This window comes from Ceratotherium simum, chromosome 22 (assembly GCF_057802395.1).
Source record: "Ceratotherium simum simum isolate JZ-2026a chromosome 22, ASM5780239v1, whole genome shotgun sequence".
NCBI classification, from domain to species: Eukaryota; Metazoa; Chordata; class Mammalia; order Perissodactyla; family Rhinocerotidae; genus Ceratotherium; species Ceratotherium simum.
In genome coordinates, this window is record NC_141921.1 from 7348098 (window position 1) to 7364638 (window position 16541).

Sequence of the window (16541 nt, forward strand, 5' to 3'; positions counted from 1 at the left end):
ATAGAAATTCTCTCTTTTTAGAAACATATCATGTACAGAAACTTAACCAAATCTTCCTTTACCCTCAAGATTAATTTTTTACAACAAAACTTTGTTTTTTTCTGCCCTTTGTACAGAGATGTGCGGCTTTTAATCCTGGAATATGCTCGTTGGTCTATGATTGACAAGTACCGGGCTTTGATGGATGGCCTTTCCCTTGAGTCTCTGCTGAGCTTTGTCAAAGAGTTCAAATCTCAGCTCTTTGTTGAGGGCCTGGTACAAGGAAATGTCACAAGCACAGTAAGTGTGAGGTGCTCTGTTGCTGTTGGCCCGGTCTGAATGCTGTTTTGGGCTCTGGAATTGCATTAGTTCTTCCCTGAAGGTAAAGCTCTGGAGTTTTGGCGGGCCAGCATTGTCGTAGTCTGTTTAGAAGGGAAGCTGGCCCCTCTGACGCCGGGCAAGACTTTCTTATGAAGGAGACTGCTGGTAATGGACAGGACTTGGAGTGAAACGGGTTTGGTAAATATATATGGTGTTGGTTACATTTGTTGAAAATTGTGTATGGAAGCTACAGTTTAATTTAGAGATTAAATTGGGAGCTGGAGAGTGGTGAGGGATGTATACACACACACCCACACACACACGTACTTAGGCAGAACTTGTGTGTCAAGCTTGTGTGTCAGGCCAGTGTGTTAAGCTAAGGAGCTTGGGCTTTATCCTGTAGTAAATGGAGAATCTTCTTTAAAAGATTTGTTGTTGAGAAACCTCCAGAGAGACCAGTTATAAGGCTGTTATAAAAGTTGACATGAAGTATGATTCCATTTACATGAGGTATCTAGAGCAGTCAAAGTCATAGAAACAGAGAGAAGAATGGTGGTTACCAGGGGTTGGGGAGAGGGAAGAAAGGGGAGTTGTTGTTTTATGGGTATCGAGTTTTCAGTTTTGCAGGATGAAAAAGGTCTGTAGTTCCGTTTCACAACAATGTGAATATACTTAACACTGCAGAGCTGTACACTTAAAAATGGTTAGGATAGTAAACTTCGTGTGTTTTTACTACAAAAGAAAAAAAATTCAAGTGAAAAATGATGAAGCCTGAGATTAGGCAAAATAAATGAAAAAGCAGCACTTAAGAAATAATGAGGTAGAGGATGGCCAAAGCTCAGTGACTGATTGGATGTAGGGGTGAAGGATAAGGGAGGGGTCTAGGATGATGCCCAGATTTTTTGCTTAAACCAGTGGGTTGGTGAAGGAGTAGGAACAATAGTAGGTTTGGGCGCATATGAGGAGTTTGTTCTGGTATATATTGAGTAGGATGTGTCTGTGGGACCTTGTAACTAATTGAGGCCTCTTCCAGCCAAGAGTCTTTGTTTGGGACGCTCGCTAAACTGTTTGGCTGTTGACCATCTTCCTCCATGGCCTTCCAATTTCTCAGGACTGGCCCTTTGATGGAATATATAAATAGTCACTCTTGAGACTAGCTGCTGTCCTCCCTTCTTCCTCTCTGTCTTTATCCTCCAACCCCAAAACCAGCCTTAGTTTCTGTCCTGCCCACAGAAAGAAGTTTAAAAGCCTCAAGCCATATAGAGAAGAGCAGGAATAGCTGCCTGCTTCTCTGAGCACAGTGGGAGTACTGGGCAGGGGTCCTTTTGGTCCAGAGGACTTAGTATGATGAATTGCCCCAGGCAGAGACCACTTTAGACATGAACTCACCCCTCCACTTATCCCTCATTTTATAGGTAAGAAAACAGAAATCTTGAGAGGGGAGAGGATGCATTCACTTAGTATTAAGTGTTATTCTATTGCTCACTCTCTGCCAAGTTCCGTATTAATAGACCCATGTTTCTAAAACACAGTCACTGTTGTCATAGAGGGCACAGCCTAGTGGGGTAAGCTGAACAATTAAGTCTGATCCAGTGGGGAGAGGGTCACAGTGTACAGGTAAACAGAGTGCCAAGGGAGAGCAGAAGAGGAGCTGATCAGTTGAGAGCCACTTGGTATTCAGCAAAGTCAATATCAAATCAGTGAATAATGAGCCCAGTCAATGAATGACTTGCCCAGCATTTTGGGTGTCAGACTATATCTGCTTTCCTAATGCTATCCAGGACTTCTCAAGCAATTAGAATATTGATATTAGTTGGTTCTGAGTGAAATTAATGTCGAGAGAGCCTGATGTAATTATTGTCTTCTCTTTTATCTCCTAGGAATCTATGGATTTCCTGAAATACGTTGTTGAGTGAGTACTGGTTTGACTTTTCTCTGTGGGAGTTATGTTTTCTTACCAGCAGCAGGGCATTGAGCCACAACTTAGTTGTTACTAAATCCACAATGGAGATGCTTCTTGTAGTAGGTTTTCTTGAGGCTAGTTATATAAACAAGGCAGTTTAGAAGCAACTGTGGAAGGCCTGACCTCTTCCTCAGAGTTTTTGGGGTGGGGGTAAGAGGATAAAGGCACTGCCTCGGTGACCCACACTGATTCTTTTGCAGCAAGCTGAACTTCATGCCTCTTGAGCAGGAGATGCCTGTGCAGTTCCAGGTGGTAGAGCTGCCCAGTGGCCACCACCTGTGCAAAGTGAGAGCTCTGAACAAGGGTGATGCCAACTCTGAAGTCACTGTGTACTACCAGGTCAGTTGGCCCCTTTGCACACAGCCATCCTCATGGCTAAGTATCTTAGGGTACTTAAAGCCTGGTGGAAGGTCCAAAGTACCTGAGAGTCATGACTCTGTAACCTTCAAGGCCCTTTTGAAGTTGCCTCTGTAATTTCATGCTTGGGGTCATTTGTCCTCTTGAAGTAACTACATTTAAAAATTGCTCCTGTCAGTGAAATGGATCCTTTTTCAATCACAGTGCTTCATTAATCACCTAGCCACTAGTCCAGAGGGACAGAGACTGAAGTGTGGCTGGAAATTCCTACATGTTCCCCTGACAGAACCCCAAGCAGCAGGAGGACATTTGTTACAAGGACAGTTTTGAAAAAGAGACATAAATAAACATAGCCAGAGTCCCTTACTTGCCTGAGGTCATACCAGCTGGGGTTTAAATTTATTCCTTCTGTCCTTAGAAGCTGTATTCTTTCCACACCATTCTGGAAATGTGGGATGGGCCTAAAATAAGGAAGAGCTTTCCAACAATTTCCATTGGCCCATAGCCCACTTTAACCAGTGGTTAGTCCCACTCACTTCTGGGACTGTGGTGACCTCTGCCTATCTAGACTGATCTCAGACTTCCTAAACTCTGGGGCTCCTGTAGCTAGCTGCTGCTGCAGTCACTGCAGACCCCTGCTGTGAAGACCCCTGGTCTGGGCTTTGGGCAGGGCTGCATGGCCTTACTGTCACCTTGTCCTTCAGTGTGTTTCTGGCCCTGGGCCTGAATCTTTCCCTAGAGGCCCAGCTTGTCTGTAGATCTTGTCTCCCTCTGGCTGTAGCTACCTGAGGTTTTTTTCCAGGTTCTCAGCTTATTTGAAGCTAAAATGACTAGCAGGCCCCCAAACTTCATAAATGATATGACCTGGCCCTGCTTAGCCCTGCCCACGTTTCCAGTGCTTCTGACTGCTCAGAACCCAGAGAGCTTAGTACTTCTCCAGTTTTAGGCAGGATTTCATATTGTAAGACCGTGTTGCGCTTTCCATTGATCACCTCTTAGCACTGGCTTCTAATACAAACTGCTTCCTTCAGGGAACCACTTCCCTCCTTACACGGAGCATCTTGCACAGGAAATTGATACCCAGTTTTGACTGGTTTTGTTGCCGTCCTTTTAGAGGCAAACAGGAAATCTCTTGGCTGACTAACCAAGGCTCGCAGGGCACACAGGCCTCTTCCTTCGGTGAGGTGGGAAGGAATAGGAATGAAGCTGTGTCTGACGAGCCCGCAGGACCCTGACTGGGGGATGCACTGACAACATCCTTGCTTGTTGGCCTCCTGCCCTCTTCCACTCTCACTGCATTCTTGTGCCAGTCTCCAGGACGGCCCGGATGTTGTCTCCAAGTGTGCTGTCTGCCTCTTTTAGACATTTTTTAATCAGCTGGTTTGGGTCCCAGTGTGTGGCTGCAGAAGCTCCTGTTTATATCTTCTCCATCTGAGGAATAGGTCCAGATACCCTTCATTGATCCCCAAACACCTCCTGCTCTCCTCCTGAGGACCTTGAACTGCAAGTACTTGATTTTAGATTGTGTCTTCTCGGTCCTTTGGGCAGGAGCTGGCAGGTCAGGGATTATTGGACTCACCTCCATGTCTGCCTGCTAAGGCTGAAAATACAAATGATCAAGCATGATTCCTGTCCTCACAGACCTTCAGTCTAGCTGTAAGGCAAATGTATAATCAAAATTGTCGAAAGTATGGCAGTAGAGGGTATGATCATTTCTTTTGCGGCAAGAGAAGAGTGGGGTGGATACCTGAATAAACGGTTGCCAAGAATAGCTGGATTGTTAAGAAACCCCCTAAGCCATTGGATTTTCAGTTGGTCTGAACAACTTCTCCTTTCAGTCAGGTACCAGGAGTCTGAGAGAATACACTCTTATGGAACTGCTTGTGGTAAGTTGTATAAAGGAGAATCAAGGTGTTCAGGAGCCCCTGACCCACTACGAGGACTGGCCTTTCTGCCTGGGGGCTAGGGACTTGGGAGTGGTCAGAGACCTGTGATGGGTAGGTGAGATGGTGGTTCAGTATTCTCACGCATTATGAGCAAGGCCAGGGTGCCTGGGCGATTTAGGAAGACAGTAAGGGAGGCTGGACTTCGGGGGTATACGGAACACTTTTGGGGGAAGAAATGGAGGTTCTTCTGTTGGGAGGAGTTGGGCTGATGGGTAGTATGTTGAATTACAGATGCATATGGAAGAGCCTTGTTTTGACTTCCTTCGAACCAAGCAGACCCTTGGGTAAGTCTGCTGGCAAGAGCACTGAGCTCAAATAAGGGTCTGGGGCTTACTTTGCAGGCTGAGGTTTATCTGACATTCTGATTGAGCAGCCTCTCAGAGCTCTTTGGTCCTTCCGTGCCTTCAAGTCATACCTGCTAGTCAGAACTTCTGGAATTTGCATTTTGGACTATGATCAGGTTTTCAGTTTGGTCAAGTTTTAAGATTAGTAAAGAGAAAAAGCTAGCCTGTGGTCCTCAATTCAGGAGTGGGGTGGACACCCTAACCTGAGAATGAAATAGATGCATTCACATTTATGGATCCTCTTTCAGGACCTCCAGGTCCGGTCAGGATGTGCAGAAACCCTTCCCACTCATCTCTAGTGCCTCTGAGGGCAGGCCCCAGGTGACCACCTGAGCTCATAGAACTTTTTGCTCTGGCTGTAGGTACCATGTCTACCCCACCTGTAGGAACACATCTGGGATTCTAGGATTCTCTGTCACCGTGGGGACTCAGGCAACCAAATACAAGTGAGTAGATGGGCCCAACTATTGTTATTCTTGGCGTGGAGAGTAGGGGCTACAGGTGCTTCCTTAAACCTCAGGCAACTCTGACCAAATACAGTTTGCTTCATTTAGTCACAGCTGCAGGGGTGGGGGGTGGGGGGTGGTTCATAAATGGCCTGATCCAGGACTGATGATTGGTTCTAGTGGTCCCATAGGGTTTGACTCAAGTCCTGTGGTCACTGTGCAGGGCTTGCCAGTTCTTCTCTCTTAGGAAGACCTGAGGACAGAAAGGCAAAGGTGCCTGACCTGACATTCATGCTAGAACCAAGGTATAGGGCCTTGTTGGTCTTCAGCTTTGGAATGGTCAAGCATGGCCCTCACTGCTTCAGTATTGGGGATACCAGGAAACTGGCCTGGAGGTGGGGGAGCAGTAGGATTCTTCCCCATTCTCTTCCCTCCTTCAGCTTAGGGGAAATGATTGAGGTCTGGGAAGAAAACACTTCAGCCTCTTTGCTGGAAATATGCCATAGCCCTAATTCTCTCTTTTGCTTACTGCTTGAGACCAGGTCTCTGATAACTTTTAATTGAAGATGTTTTGTTTTAGTTCTGAAGTTGTTGATAAGAAGATAGAAGAGTTTCTTTCCAGCTTTGAGGAGAAGATTGAGAACCTCACTGAGGACGCATTCAACACCCAGGTGACTGTGCTGGCCTTGTCTTTTGTTCCTTGGCCTACACAAGCCCTTAAAATAATTAGACACCAGTGCTGGCCAGTTTTTTAGCTTTGTAGCCCCACCTTAATCTGACCATAATGTCTTCCTAACTTCATCCTCCCTCATATACTGGCAGGTCCCAAGTGAAGGGACCATAACAGATCCATCACAAGCTAGGCTGGACAGGGCCAAGTGTGTTCTTGGGGAACTGGTGTGACGCCATGCTGAAGGTCTCTCTTTTTGGTGGTAACAGGTCACAGCTCTGATCAAGCTGAAGGAGTGCGAGGATACCCACCTTGGGGAGGAAGTGGATAGGAACTGGAACGAAGTGGTGACACAGCAGTATCTCTTTGACCGCCTTGCCCATGAGGTAGTAACAGTTTTCAGAGTAAGACAGCCCTGATAGGGACTCCTGATTTTATAGGAGTCACAATTCCAAGCAAGTCAGTATTGTGTACAAGAGAAAGGAAGCTGGGGCACGCGTCCAGGTTTGGTTTTTTACTTGCCCATTTCTTGACTTGATTAATCAAGTCTTCTTTCCAGACTGGCCTCTTTAGCACCTTAGGTGGCCAAGTGAGTAGGATACTTATCCTTACCTTCCCGCCACCACCAATTTCAGTCAGAGCAGATCCATTTTTGTATTATAGATTGAGGTTCACTACAAAATTTGTTGAGAAAGAAAGAGTTCTGCTATTTAAAGAAAATCAAGAATCTCTGGTCTTTATGAACGCGGAGTTCCTCCAGATTTAATGATTCCAAGTGTAAGTCTTTTGATAACTTCTAGCCCAAAGTAATAAAACCCACGAAAAAGAGCTCTGCGTTCTGCAATCCAGTGCTCTTTGATAATATAACCCTATGCAGTAAATTAGCAAAGGACATTGAGGCAGAAGAGGTATTTAACAAGAGGTTTCAGTCCAGCTCTTCAGACACACTCGTTTTCCTACTAGAAGCAGGACAGACAACGTTCTCTTCACTGTTTCAATAGTGATTGTATTTTTCTTAAGCCAGAATATACAGGTACCATGTACCTGAGAGGTAACACTAAGGTGATGATGGGTTTTTGGCTCAGTGTATAGTACTTGGCTGTAATTACAGCATCCACTACCCTCTCTTGCTTATCTGCCAGAGTCAGTCATTACTACGAAAACATGAAAGTGTGTCACAGAGGCTCATTTTCATCCTTCTCTGGAAGGTTGGGGGCAAGCCGAGACGTGGAAGAATAAAATGATGTGTTCAGGTGCTAATAAGGCGGCCCAAGGAGGTCTGCTTAGGGTGTTAGGAACTACCTTTAGGGGCCGGTCCTGTGGCTTAGCGTTAAGTGCGTGCGCTCTGCTACTGGTAGCCCAGGTTCAGATCCCGGGCGCGCACCGATGCACCGCTTCTCCGGCCATGCTGAGGCGGCATCCCACATACAGCAACTAGAAGGATGTGCAACTATGACATACAACTGTCTACTGGGGCTTTGGGGAGAAAAGGTGGGGCGGCGGGGGAAGGAGGCGGATTGGCAATAAATGTTAGCTCAGGGCCAGTCTTCCTCAGCAAAAAGAGGAGGATTGGCATGGATGTTAGCTCAGGGCTGATCTTCCTCACCAAAAAAAAAAAAAAAACAAAAAAAAACAAACTATCTTTACAGAAAATATATTGCTAGTCTTTTATAACTTTATCTCTTTTCTATTTTCCCTTCTTGCTGTAAGATTGAAGCACTGAAGTCATTCTCAAAATCAGACCTGGTCAACTGGTTCAAGGCTCATAGAGGACCAGGATGTAAAATGCTCGGCGTCCATGTGAGTATGGTTAACTATGCTATATAGTTCTGTGCTTTCCAGAGTTATCATTTAGCCCAGTTACCATTCATGGGGTTTGGGTTGGTATCAGAGATCCTAACAAACAAACAGGTCTGTGCCCAAATCTGGTCAGCGTATTTCCCACCTCGAGTGTTTGCCCTCTTTCAGGTTGTTGGATTTGGGAAGTATGAGCTGGAAGAGGATGGTAACCCTTCCGGTGAGGATTCAAACTCTTCTTGTGAAGTGATGCAGCTAACCTACCTGCCAACCTCTCCTCTGCTGGCGGATTGTACCACCCCCATTACTGATATCAGGGCTTTTACATCGACACTTAACCTTCTCCCCTACCATAAAATAGTCAAATAAACTGCAGTCTCATTGGCCTGAAATTGTGTATTTAAAAATGTGTGTATATTTTATGAAGTTATACCACTACTGTCTTAGGGCTTCCATTGAATTTTTGCACTGGTATTATAGAATTTGATTGATTTACTTTTTCCCCCTCTTCGTTGTGACTAACAAACCCAGGGTTATTGTAGCAGCTGGCAGAAGGAAATTAGCAAGGTGGGCCAAGTGTGACTAAAAACTTACATGAGCAGTTTGAGAAGGTCTGGCCTGGCCTGGTCCTCTCAGATTGAGAATCCAGTTCTGTATGACAGCCTTGAGAGGCCCTACGTAACCAATGTCTTAGTACCTAAATGCTAGGTGCTAATACTAATACCTGTTGTTTTTTTAAGTGTATTTTTAAATAAAGATAGTTCTGTATTACCCTTCAGAATGAGCCATTTGCTGCTGTAGCATTCTTTTTCTTATGTTTTGTTTCAGTGTGGGGTGGGGATCTAAAAAACACTCTTCCCAAATCCTCTAAGGCAATAAAATATTTTTGGGTAAAAAGGTGGGAGCCCTACGTGTGCTCTATGAGTTCAATGAAGACTGGAGGAGAGCACGGTGGGGCTCAAGTCAGAACAAAGGAGGGATGCCCTGTTATTTCAGGAGAGTCCTTGTGAAGAGCTAGCTAGCTAGCTCCTGTATTCAGGGTTGCCAAATAACTGACTCCAGGTTTAACCATAAAGAAAATAAAAGAAACACATTAAAAAAAAAAAGTTGGAAAAATTACTTTATGAAGCCTTAAGAAGCACTGAGTATAATTAAACTGTAGTCCAGAGTTAGATACAATTTAATAATAGTTCAATTCCAAAATAAAAGTTATTGTAGGTGAAGCCATGAAATTTCCTAAGACTTGATTTTAATACATTGGGCTAATTTTCTAAAACAACTCAGAGGAACCAATATTTACAGTATATGGAGTATTTATGAAAAATCTGGCTTCAGGTATATTATATATGTGTATGTAATATATATATATATATATATAACCCAAGATTATAAGATGTTGTATATCTCAACAGCAGTACTAGAGTGCAGAGTCTGAGACTGGGATTTACAAATGCTTTTCAAAGCATGGGGTTTGGAAAAGGAGCAGACATCTTGTTTTCAAAACCTGAAGTTTTTCTCAGGACTGAAGTCAAAATTACAACTGCCACAAAAGAGGAAAAAGGGAAGCTTTTTCTCGTTTTAATTGTTCATCTGCATCGGAAAGTCCAGTATCCCTGAGATAGGAACCACTGTAATAAGAAGGGAGTGAATCGGTTCTCCCAAAGGAAGATTGTTGCTTGATTATGCCTACTGCCCTGGTCATCAGGTGTAAACTTTGCATTTCCCAACCTAATGCTTGGCAGCACCAAGGCGTTTCAGTAACGGTTCATCATAAACCCAACATTCTCCATCTTCATGAAATAACTGTAAGAGAAAGGGGGAGAATTCAGTTACACACTTGCTTCGTACTTCTATATCATTCTTTTTATTATGTCTTCTCCCCCCGTTACACTGAAATGAGTTTCAGGCAGGGACCAGGACTCATCTTGTTCATCACCATGCTTATTTCACAGTGTTTGGACTTCAACATTCACTGAATGAATGAATGAGTTACAGCTCAGGGTACAGAAGTAGCAGTTGGGAGGCTGGGGCAGGCTCTCCCAAAGCAAGCTTACCCTTGTCTCCCATTGAATTTCTTTCTCCTTCCTTTCTCGGGCTTCCGCTCTTTGTCTTTCTTCAAGTCTATGCTTGGCTTCAGTTGCTGCATCAATGTCTCTGATTTTTAAGTTGAAAGTGACATCCTTCCAAAGGCTAAAGAAAAGAAGTCAAAGTGCTAAGTACTAGATGGACACAGGAGTTAGCAATCTTGAGAATGAAAGTCTAGAGCCACACTGAATATAGCATAATTACTGTGTAAGTCAAATGGCTTTAACTGCTAAAGTTCACAGACTAAATCTCCTTAAACTGGCAGCAGGGCACTGGAGTAAAGAACAGAGAAATGGACTTGGAAGATTCCACTGGTAGTTCTTAAAGGAGGAAATAAAGGATGGGCAGAAAGTTGGATGTATGGTGATGACAACAGAGGAGAAACAGTGAGAAATGAGACCTGGGATTTTACTTCTGGCTCTACCTCTGACTAGCTATGCAACTTTGGGGATGTCAGTTCACCTCTCCAGGGCTTGAGTGTCCTTTACTATAAACTGAAGGGGTTAGATCAAAGAAGCTGAGACGTTCCATTTCAGAAGAACTCCCTTAGATTTAACGAGATTCTGGAGAAACAGTTTGAATAGAATAAGTGTCAAGAGGTGAACTGGAGAGGTTTAAGGGGGAGGAGATTTCGCTTCCTCTCAAGGCCTGGAAGATGATAACTAGACAAGTCTGGTTCAAATGTGTCACTTTACAAGTGAAGGCTCCTAAGGAATAGAAAAGTGGCCATGCTTAAGATCCCCTTATGGTGAGTAGCAGAGCATAAATTTCTATAGATTTCTACTTACATAACTACAAGCAGGCAGTCCGGCCAAGCAGACTTAACAAGTTAGAGACAGCAAGCATGCTAATGATGTGTAAGGTCCCCTTTCTTCACTTAAGAAATCTCCTGATATGCTAAACAAAGAACTTCAGTGCGTGATTCCTCATACTACTAAAAGAACCTGATATTATCGTGCAAATGAGAAGGGAAAAAATTACGATGTTTGAGACTACTGGAAAACTGAATACAATTCGATATTTGATGACATTAAGGAATTCATTTTTTTAAAAGCATGATAATGATATTGTAGTTTAGTGTTTTGGGGTTTTTTTTAAGTCGTTTTAGAGATACATACTGAAATACTTAGGGATGAAATTTAAAAAAAAGTTTCTTACAAACAAAAAAAAGATCTGAATATATTGTACTGCTCACCTCTCAACTGGAGCCTCACTGCCTTCTCTTATAAACCACAAAGATGGTGATAAGCCAACATACCCTGGGTACTTATTATTTCCCAAGCATCATATATATGCTAATATGTTTATCTCATTTAGTTCTCACAAAAACTCTGAGGTAGTTCCCATTTCAAAAAAGAAGGCAAAGAGAGGCTAGCTTACAGTCCTGGTTACAAAGCTAATAAGTGGCGCAGCTCCACATGAATGACTGACTCCAAGCATTCACACTTAGTCTGTGCTCTGTTATACTCGGCTCTACTATCTCCACACCCCAGCCCTGCACCTATGCCCAGCCAACGGCAGCAGCACTGCCCCAACAGCTCTAGTTATGTCATCATCTTACCAGCGGGATTCATACTCATTCTGATCTTCCAACTTCCTCACTTTCTTCTTGATTATAGGCAACTTCTTGGTATCTATAAAAACTGCATTTTCCTAGAAAACAGAAAGGGTAGGTAGAAGTTTTATTGTTCAAACTGTTCTAGAAGGAAAAGTCAACTCTTCATAGAAGACTTTAATTAACAGATTTAATCATCAAATCTCACATATGAAGATGATGTGGATAAGGGGTTTCCTGTGCTATCTTCAGCCTAAAATACAGTGGTGTGCCTTAAGTCTTGGTAGAGGCTCAATTCAACAGATGTTTTCAATGTTGCTATGTGCTACGTGCTCGGGATGTAATCTCTTGGAGAGCTAGACCCATAAACAACTAATCCTAGTGTTAAGTAGGCTGACATGCTTTTTACATTTCAAATTCTCCAAGTCCAAAATCCAGTTTACTGGCTCCTGTTAATCCCATACCACCTTCCTCCTACCTTAATCAGTTACTGTTTGCAAGTTCCTTGAGGGCAAAGACTATCTTACTCATTTCTGTATCCCTGGTGCCAGGTAGTTAATGCATTTTTATACAAAATCAAACTGTATATATAAACGCACACTAGTTTAGCTCTTCATTTTATAAACATACTCACCACACATTCTAATGATATAGGTAACATTTACTGGGTGCTTACTATGTGCCAAGCATTTTTTTTACATGTATTATTCTTGAGCGTTCTGAGAGGAGAGAGGAAAGTAAAGATCATTCTACTATCTGTACTGCCAGGGAAGAGGTGGAGGAAGGAAAAAGGCTGACCTGAAGAGAGCACTGGAGCTGGCCTCGGTGGTTACATTCCCACATAAAGGAAGCCAGAGTAAGGGATAGGCTACAGTTCAATGTAGCCTAAAACAAGTGGCAAAATATAGGTTCTTACCCCAGTTGCATATTTTGCATACATTACACCATTCCATTCCCCTTCGACTGAGCAAAAAGACTTCTTGTCATTGGGAGAACTAAACAGAAAAGAAAACATTTGTGTTAGTCTCAAGTTGAAAATTACTCTAAGAATCTGGTCAGTGTGGCCTACCTACACAGAGCACACACGTGACAACTTTGGTAAAGGCAACTTAATAGAAGATTTCCCAGAGCCAAGTGTAAGAACAAGGGCCCTAAACAAGATGCTAATGAACTGAAGATCCCATGAACAGTGGGTATAAGATGAGCAAGAGAGCCCTGGGCTGGGGCCACAGCAGACTACAGACAGTCCCTGCCTTCAAGCTGCTCACAGCCTAGTGGGGAGAGACATTGCCATTGAGATTCTGGGTGGTAAGTGCTGTGGTGAGTTTACGTGAGCCCTGGAAATAAGGGCAAGACTCCCGAATATGGGTCAGGAAAGGTTCTGTTTAAGGACAGATATAACGCTGCAGAGCAGGCTTTCATCCCTGGGCTCACAGGGACCTCTGGGTCAAATGGTTTGATTTCTTTTCCTGAGCAAGGATCCTCTCGTCAAAAGCCCCAACGAGCCTCTCCTTGGACATGACAGTGCTATGTACAGCAGGTATGGCACTGGGAAAGATAAGCATCACAGCAAAGGACAGGTTAGGAAAGGCAAGGCATGAACACAGACGGAGGCTAAAAGAGGTCAGAAAGAGAGAAACACACAGGCTGCAGAGATGAAAGCTGTTACCAATGGACTGGAACTTGTTTTCTCTATGATTTAGGAGTTTTGGGGGAAGAGGGGCAAAGGGGAAGAAAAATGATAGAATCCCACCCAGCTTTAGAAGGTCATTGTGCAGCGGTTCTCAAAGGGTGGTGTGGGGACCTTTGGGGGTTCCCAAGACCCTCTTAGGTCAAAACTACTTTCATAATATCAAGATATTATTTGCCTTTTTCACTCTTAATTATCCCACAAGTGTACAGTGTTTCCCAGAGGCTATGTGATATGTAGCAACAGACTGACTTCAAAAAGTAGACAGGAGAATCCAGCTGTCTTCTATTAATTATATTAGAGATTTACAAAACTCAGAAAACGTACAATGCCACTCTTCTCACAAATTTTTTAAATAAGAGTTTTGCAGGTCGAGCCTGGTGGCGTAGTGGTTAAGTTCATGCATTCCACTTTGGCGGCCCAGGGTTCACTGGTTTGGATCCTGGGCACGGACCTACTCACCGCTCGTCAAGCCATGCTGAGGCGGTGTCCCACATAGAAGAGCCACAACTCTATGACTGTGATACACAACTACGTACCGGGGTTTTGGAAAAGTTTTTTCTTTTTCGTAAAAATGCTATTATTGTCATTTGTAAATGACTTTATAAATATTTAAAAATATTGTTTTAATTTTTTTTTTGTGAGGAAACTTGGCCATGAACTAACATCCATTGCCGATCCTCCACTTTTTGCTAAGGAAGACAGGCCCTGAGCTAACACCTGTGCCCTTCTTCCTCCATTTTGTATATGGGATGCCTCCAGAGCGTGGCTTGATGAGTGGTGCATCGGTCCGTGCCCAGGATCCAAACCTGCGAACCCCGGGCCACCGAAGCAGAGCACATGAACTTAACCACTACACCACCAGGCTGGCCCTCCGTTTTAATTTCTAATATGAGAAATATTGATGGATATAATCGACATAAAATTCGTAAGTGTTAAGAGTCAAGAGGCCAAAAAACTTGAGAATCACTCAGCTAGTACAATCTTTCATCAGATGCTCAAATTCCTAATTTTAAGAGCCCATCAAGCACTCTTTCAACTCACAACTCTGAGGGCAGTCTTTCTACTATCTATGGCTATGACTGGCAGAAGATTCTGCTAAGCTAGCAGTTCCTGTTGGTGCTGGTTACCTCGAAGGAACTCTGAGAAGCAGGCCCACCCATGTCTTTGTTCTGGACATCATATATTTCCACCACCTGCCTGCTTGGGGGTAGGGCAGCATTACAGTAGTAACTTGTGTTGCTCTCTAAGCTCTGCCCATATTTTCTGACTGCAATAATTCTTTGGATTTTACACTGATCCTTAGTAAACTTCATCTGGTGTTCATGATCCCATCCTGCTCAAGATTTTTTTGGATGCTGATTCTGTCATCCAAATTAAATTATCTCCCTGGAAAACTGGTTAACTAGCGATGTGTCTTCTACCTGCAACACTGTTCCCAATGAGGCCTTCAAGGGCAGAGCAAGTCCTGCACATTTTCCTCTTCCAGGCAGGCTGTGAACCCATCCAAGTGACTATTACCCAGACAGCAGAGCTGTCTTCATCTGACCCTAGAGTGTCAAATAGAACCACGCCAAGATGTGATGGCTACTGTTTTTCCCCAGCAAAGGCACAGAAAAAAGGACTCAGGACTTGGAGACACTTCACTGGGAGTCAAGAGAATCTATTGTATGGACTAGCTCACGGTCCAAACTGGCAATAATGAGTCAGGAATCCATGATCTGGGTTAGCAAGGTGATCTAGGAAGACCCCCTTCAGGTTCCCATTCGCAAGTCCAGTTCCTAGGAAGGAAATCCCACCAATGACCTCTGATTGTTCTGAACCCAGATTTTAGGTCTCCCTCCCTTTTTTTTTGGAGAAAGATCAGCCCTGAGCTAACATCCAATGCTGATCTTCCCCTTTTTGCTGAGGAAGACTGGCCCTGGGCTAACATCTGTGCCCACCTTCGTCTACTTTTATAATGGGACGCTGCCACAGCATGGCTTGACAAGCAGTGTGTCTGTGCGCGCCCGGGATCCGAACCTGCGAACCTTGGGCTGCCAAAGGGAAGCACGCACACTTAACTGCTGTGCCACTGGGCCGGCCCTGGGTCTCCCTCTGATATGGGATTTTAGGAAGAGACATATCACATAAGGTGTGAAACAAGTTTTCAAAGACAGAAACCAATAAAATGGTCAATTCCTAACAGAAGTTACAGTTCAAGAAAAAAGGAAAAGTATTTCAGAGCAGCAGAAAAGCACTGAAGCAGAAAAACAAAATACCTACAAAATCTCAGCAGTAACCCTGTGCTTCTTGCCCCCATAGAAGGGTTTAGTGTGAAAGACGATATTCGCACTGTAGCCAGTTTTGGAACAATTAATATTGCATTCTCCGCCTAGTTCCACCCAGGGCACTGTGAGGATAGACCTGCAAAATCAAAAGTTCTCAGGTAAGGCTGACAGTTCAGAGGAAAGAGAGGAGGGGTGTTGCTTAAGGAACAGCAGGGTCTGCTGCTTGCTGATCAGAAGAAATGAACACAGCTCTACTTGCCTTCCATAACCATTGGGGAATGTGAGAATGTAATGTTCGTCATGGTCTAGACACGAGACGCAGCCTGTGGACAGAAGAGACAGAATCTCTGATGAGTAGTGTCAACTGGCCTTATTGTGACAACACAATAAGGTTGTGTTGTCTGGTTGATGGATACTCCAGAATACTCCATTCAATTTAGGAAAAATCAATCTTACACCCCACCCCTGCTCTCACCCCCAATTCACATGCTAACATGCAAACAATGACATCCAGTCTGGCTTTCTGGGGCCATTTCCTCTTACTAGGTAAGTGTCCAGCATATATTAGAAGGACATAAAATCCTATTAACACTGTAGTCCACCCAATGCCCATAGACTTACCCTGCCCTATGTTGTGCACCCCAATCGACATCCCAAGGAATTTTGATTTGGTCCAGATATGAGCATTGAATTGTATCTTCTTGTTAAAACACTCAGCATAAAAGGCTGAAACTGAATAGAAATTATTTTCAATTAGTGCCAGGAGGTAACTAACTGCTTCTTACACCCTGTTTCCCCCAATGCAAGCAACCCTTCAGGGCCACATGGACAGGAACTTCCCTAAATCATGAGACTGTGGCCAATCCTAGAGGCTTAAAATCAAAAGGTCTGTCTGGGGCCGGCCCTGTGGCTTAGCGGTTAAGTGCACGCGCTCCGCTACTGGCGGCCCGGGTTCAGATCCCAGGCGCGCACCGATACACCGCTTCTCCGGCCATGCTGAGGCTGCGTCCCACATACAGCAACTAGAAGGATGTGCAACTATGACATACAACTATCTACTGGGGCTTTGGGGAGAAAAAAGGAGGATTGGCAATAGATGTTAGCTCAGAGCCGGTCTT

The 16541-nt window shown here is 44.0% G+C and overlaps 2 protein-coding genes across 7 annotated transcripts in view; one reads left to right on the forward strand and one right to left on the reverse strand.

The window, feature by feature from the left end:
• The window catches only part of NRDC (nardilysin convertase), a 101291-nt gene extending 92684 nt beyond the window's left edge, over window positions 1-8607 (forward strand). For both annotated transcript variants that reach the window (XM_014793780.2, XM_014793781.2), the window contains 10 exons: window positions 117-279; window positions 2181-2212; window positions 2464-2602; window positions 4459-4506; window positions 4798-4850; window positions 5273-5356; window positions 5937-6027; window positions 6296-6412; window positions 7737-7826; window positions 7995-8607. In XM_014793780.2, coding sequence (XP_014649266.1) covers window positions 117-279; window positions 2181-2212; window positions 2464-2602; window positions 4459-4506; window positions 4798-4850; window positions 5273-5356; window positions 5937-6027; window positions 6296-6412; window positions 7737-7826; window positions 7995-8192 — 1015 coding nt within the window. In that variant the 3' untranslated portion in view covers window positions 8193-8607. The remainder of the gene's footprint in view (window positions 1-116; window positions 280-2180; window positions 2213-2463; window positions 2603-4458; window positions 4507-4797; window positions 4851-5272; window positions 5357-5936; window positions 6028-6295; window positions 6413-7736; window positions 7827-7994) is intronic.
• Window positions 8608-8916: 309 nt separating this feature from the next.
• Window positions 8917-16541, reverse strand: part of OSBPL9 (oxysterol binding protein like 9) — a 170792-nt gene continuing 163167 nt past the window's right edge. For all 5 annotated transcript variants that reach the window (XM_087445950.1, XM_087445954.1, XM_087445953.1 and 2 more), the window contains 7 exons: window positions 16045-16155; window positions 15683-15746; window positions 15419-15559; window positions 12380-12458; window positions 11470-11561; window positions 9878-10013; window positions 8917-9626 (listed from right to left, as the gene is read on the reverse strand). In XM_087445950.1, coding sequence (XP_087302076.1) covers window positions 9552-9626; window positions 9878-10013; window positions 11470-11561; window positions 12380-12458; window positions 15419-15559; window positions 15683-15746; window positions 16045-16155 — 698 coding nt within the window. In that variant the 3' untranslated portion in view covers window positions 8917-9551. The remainder of the gene's footprint in view (window positions 9627-9877; window positions 10014-11469; window positions 11562-12379; window positions 12459-15418; window positions 15560-15682; window positions 15747-16044; window positions 16156-16541) is intronic.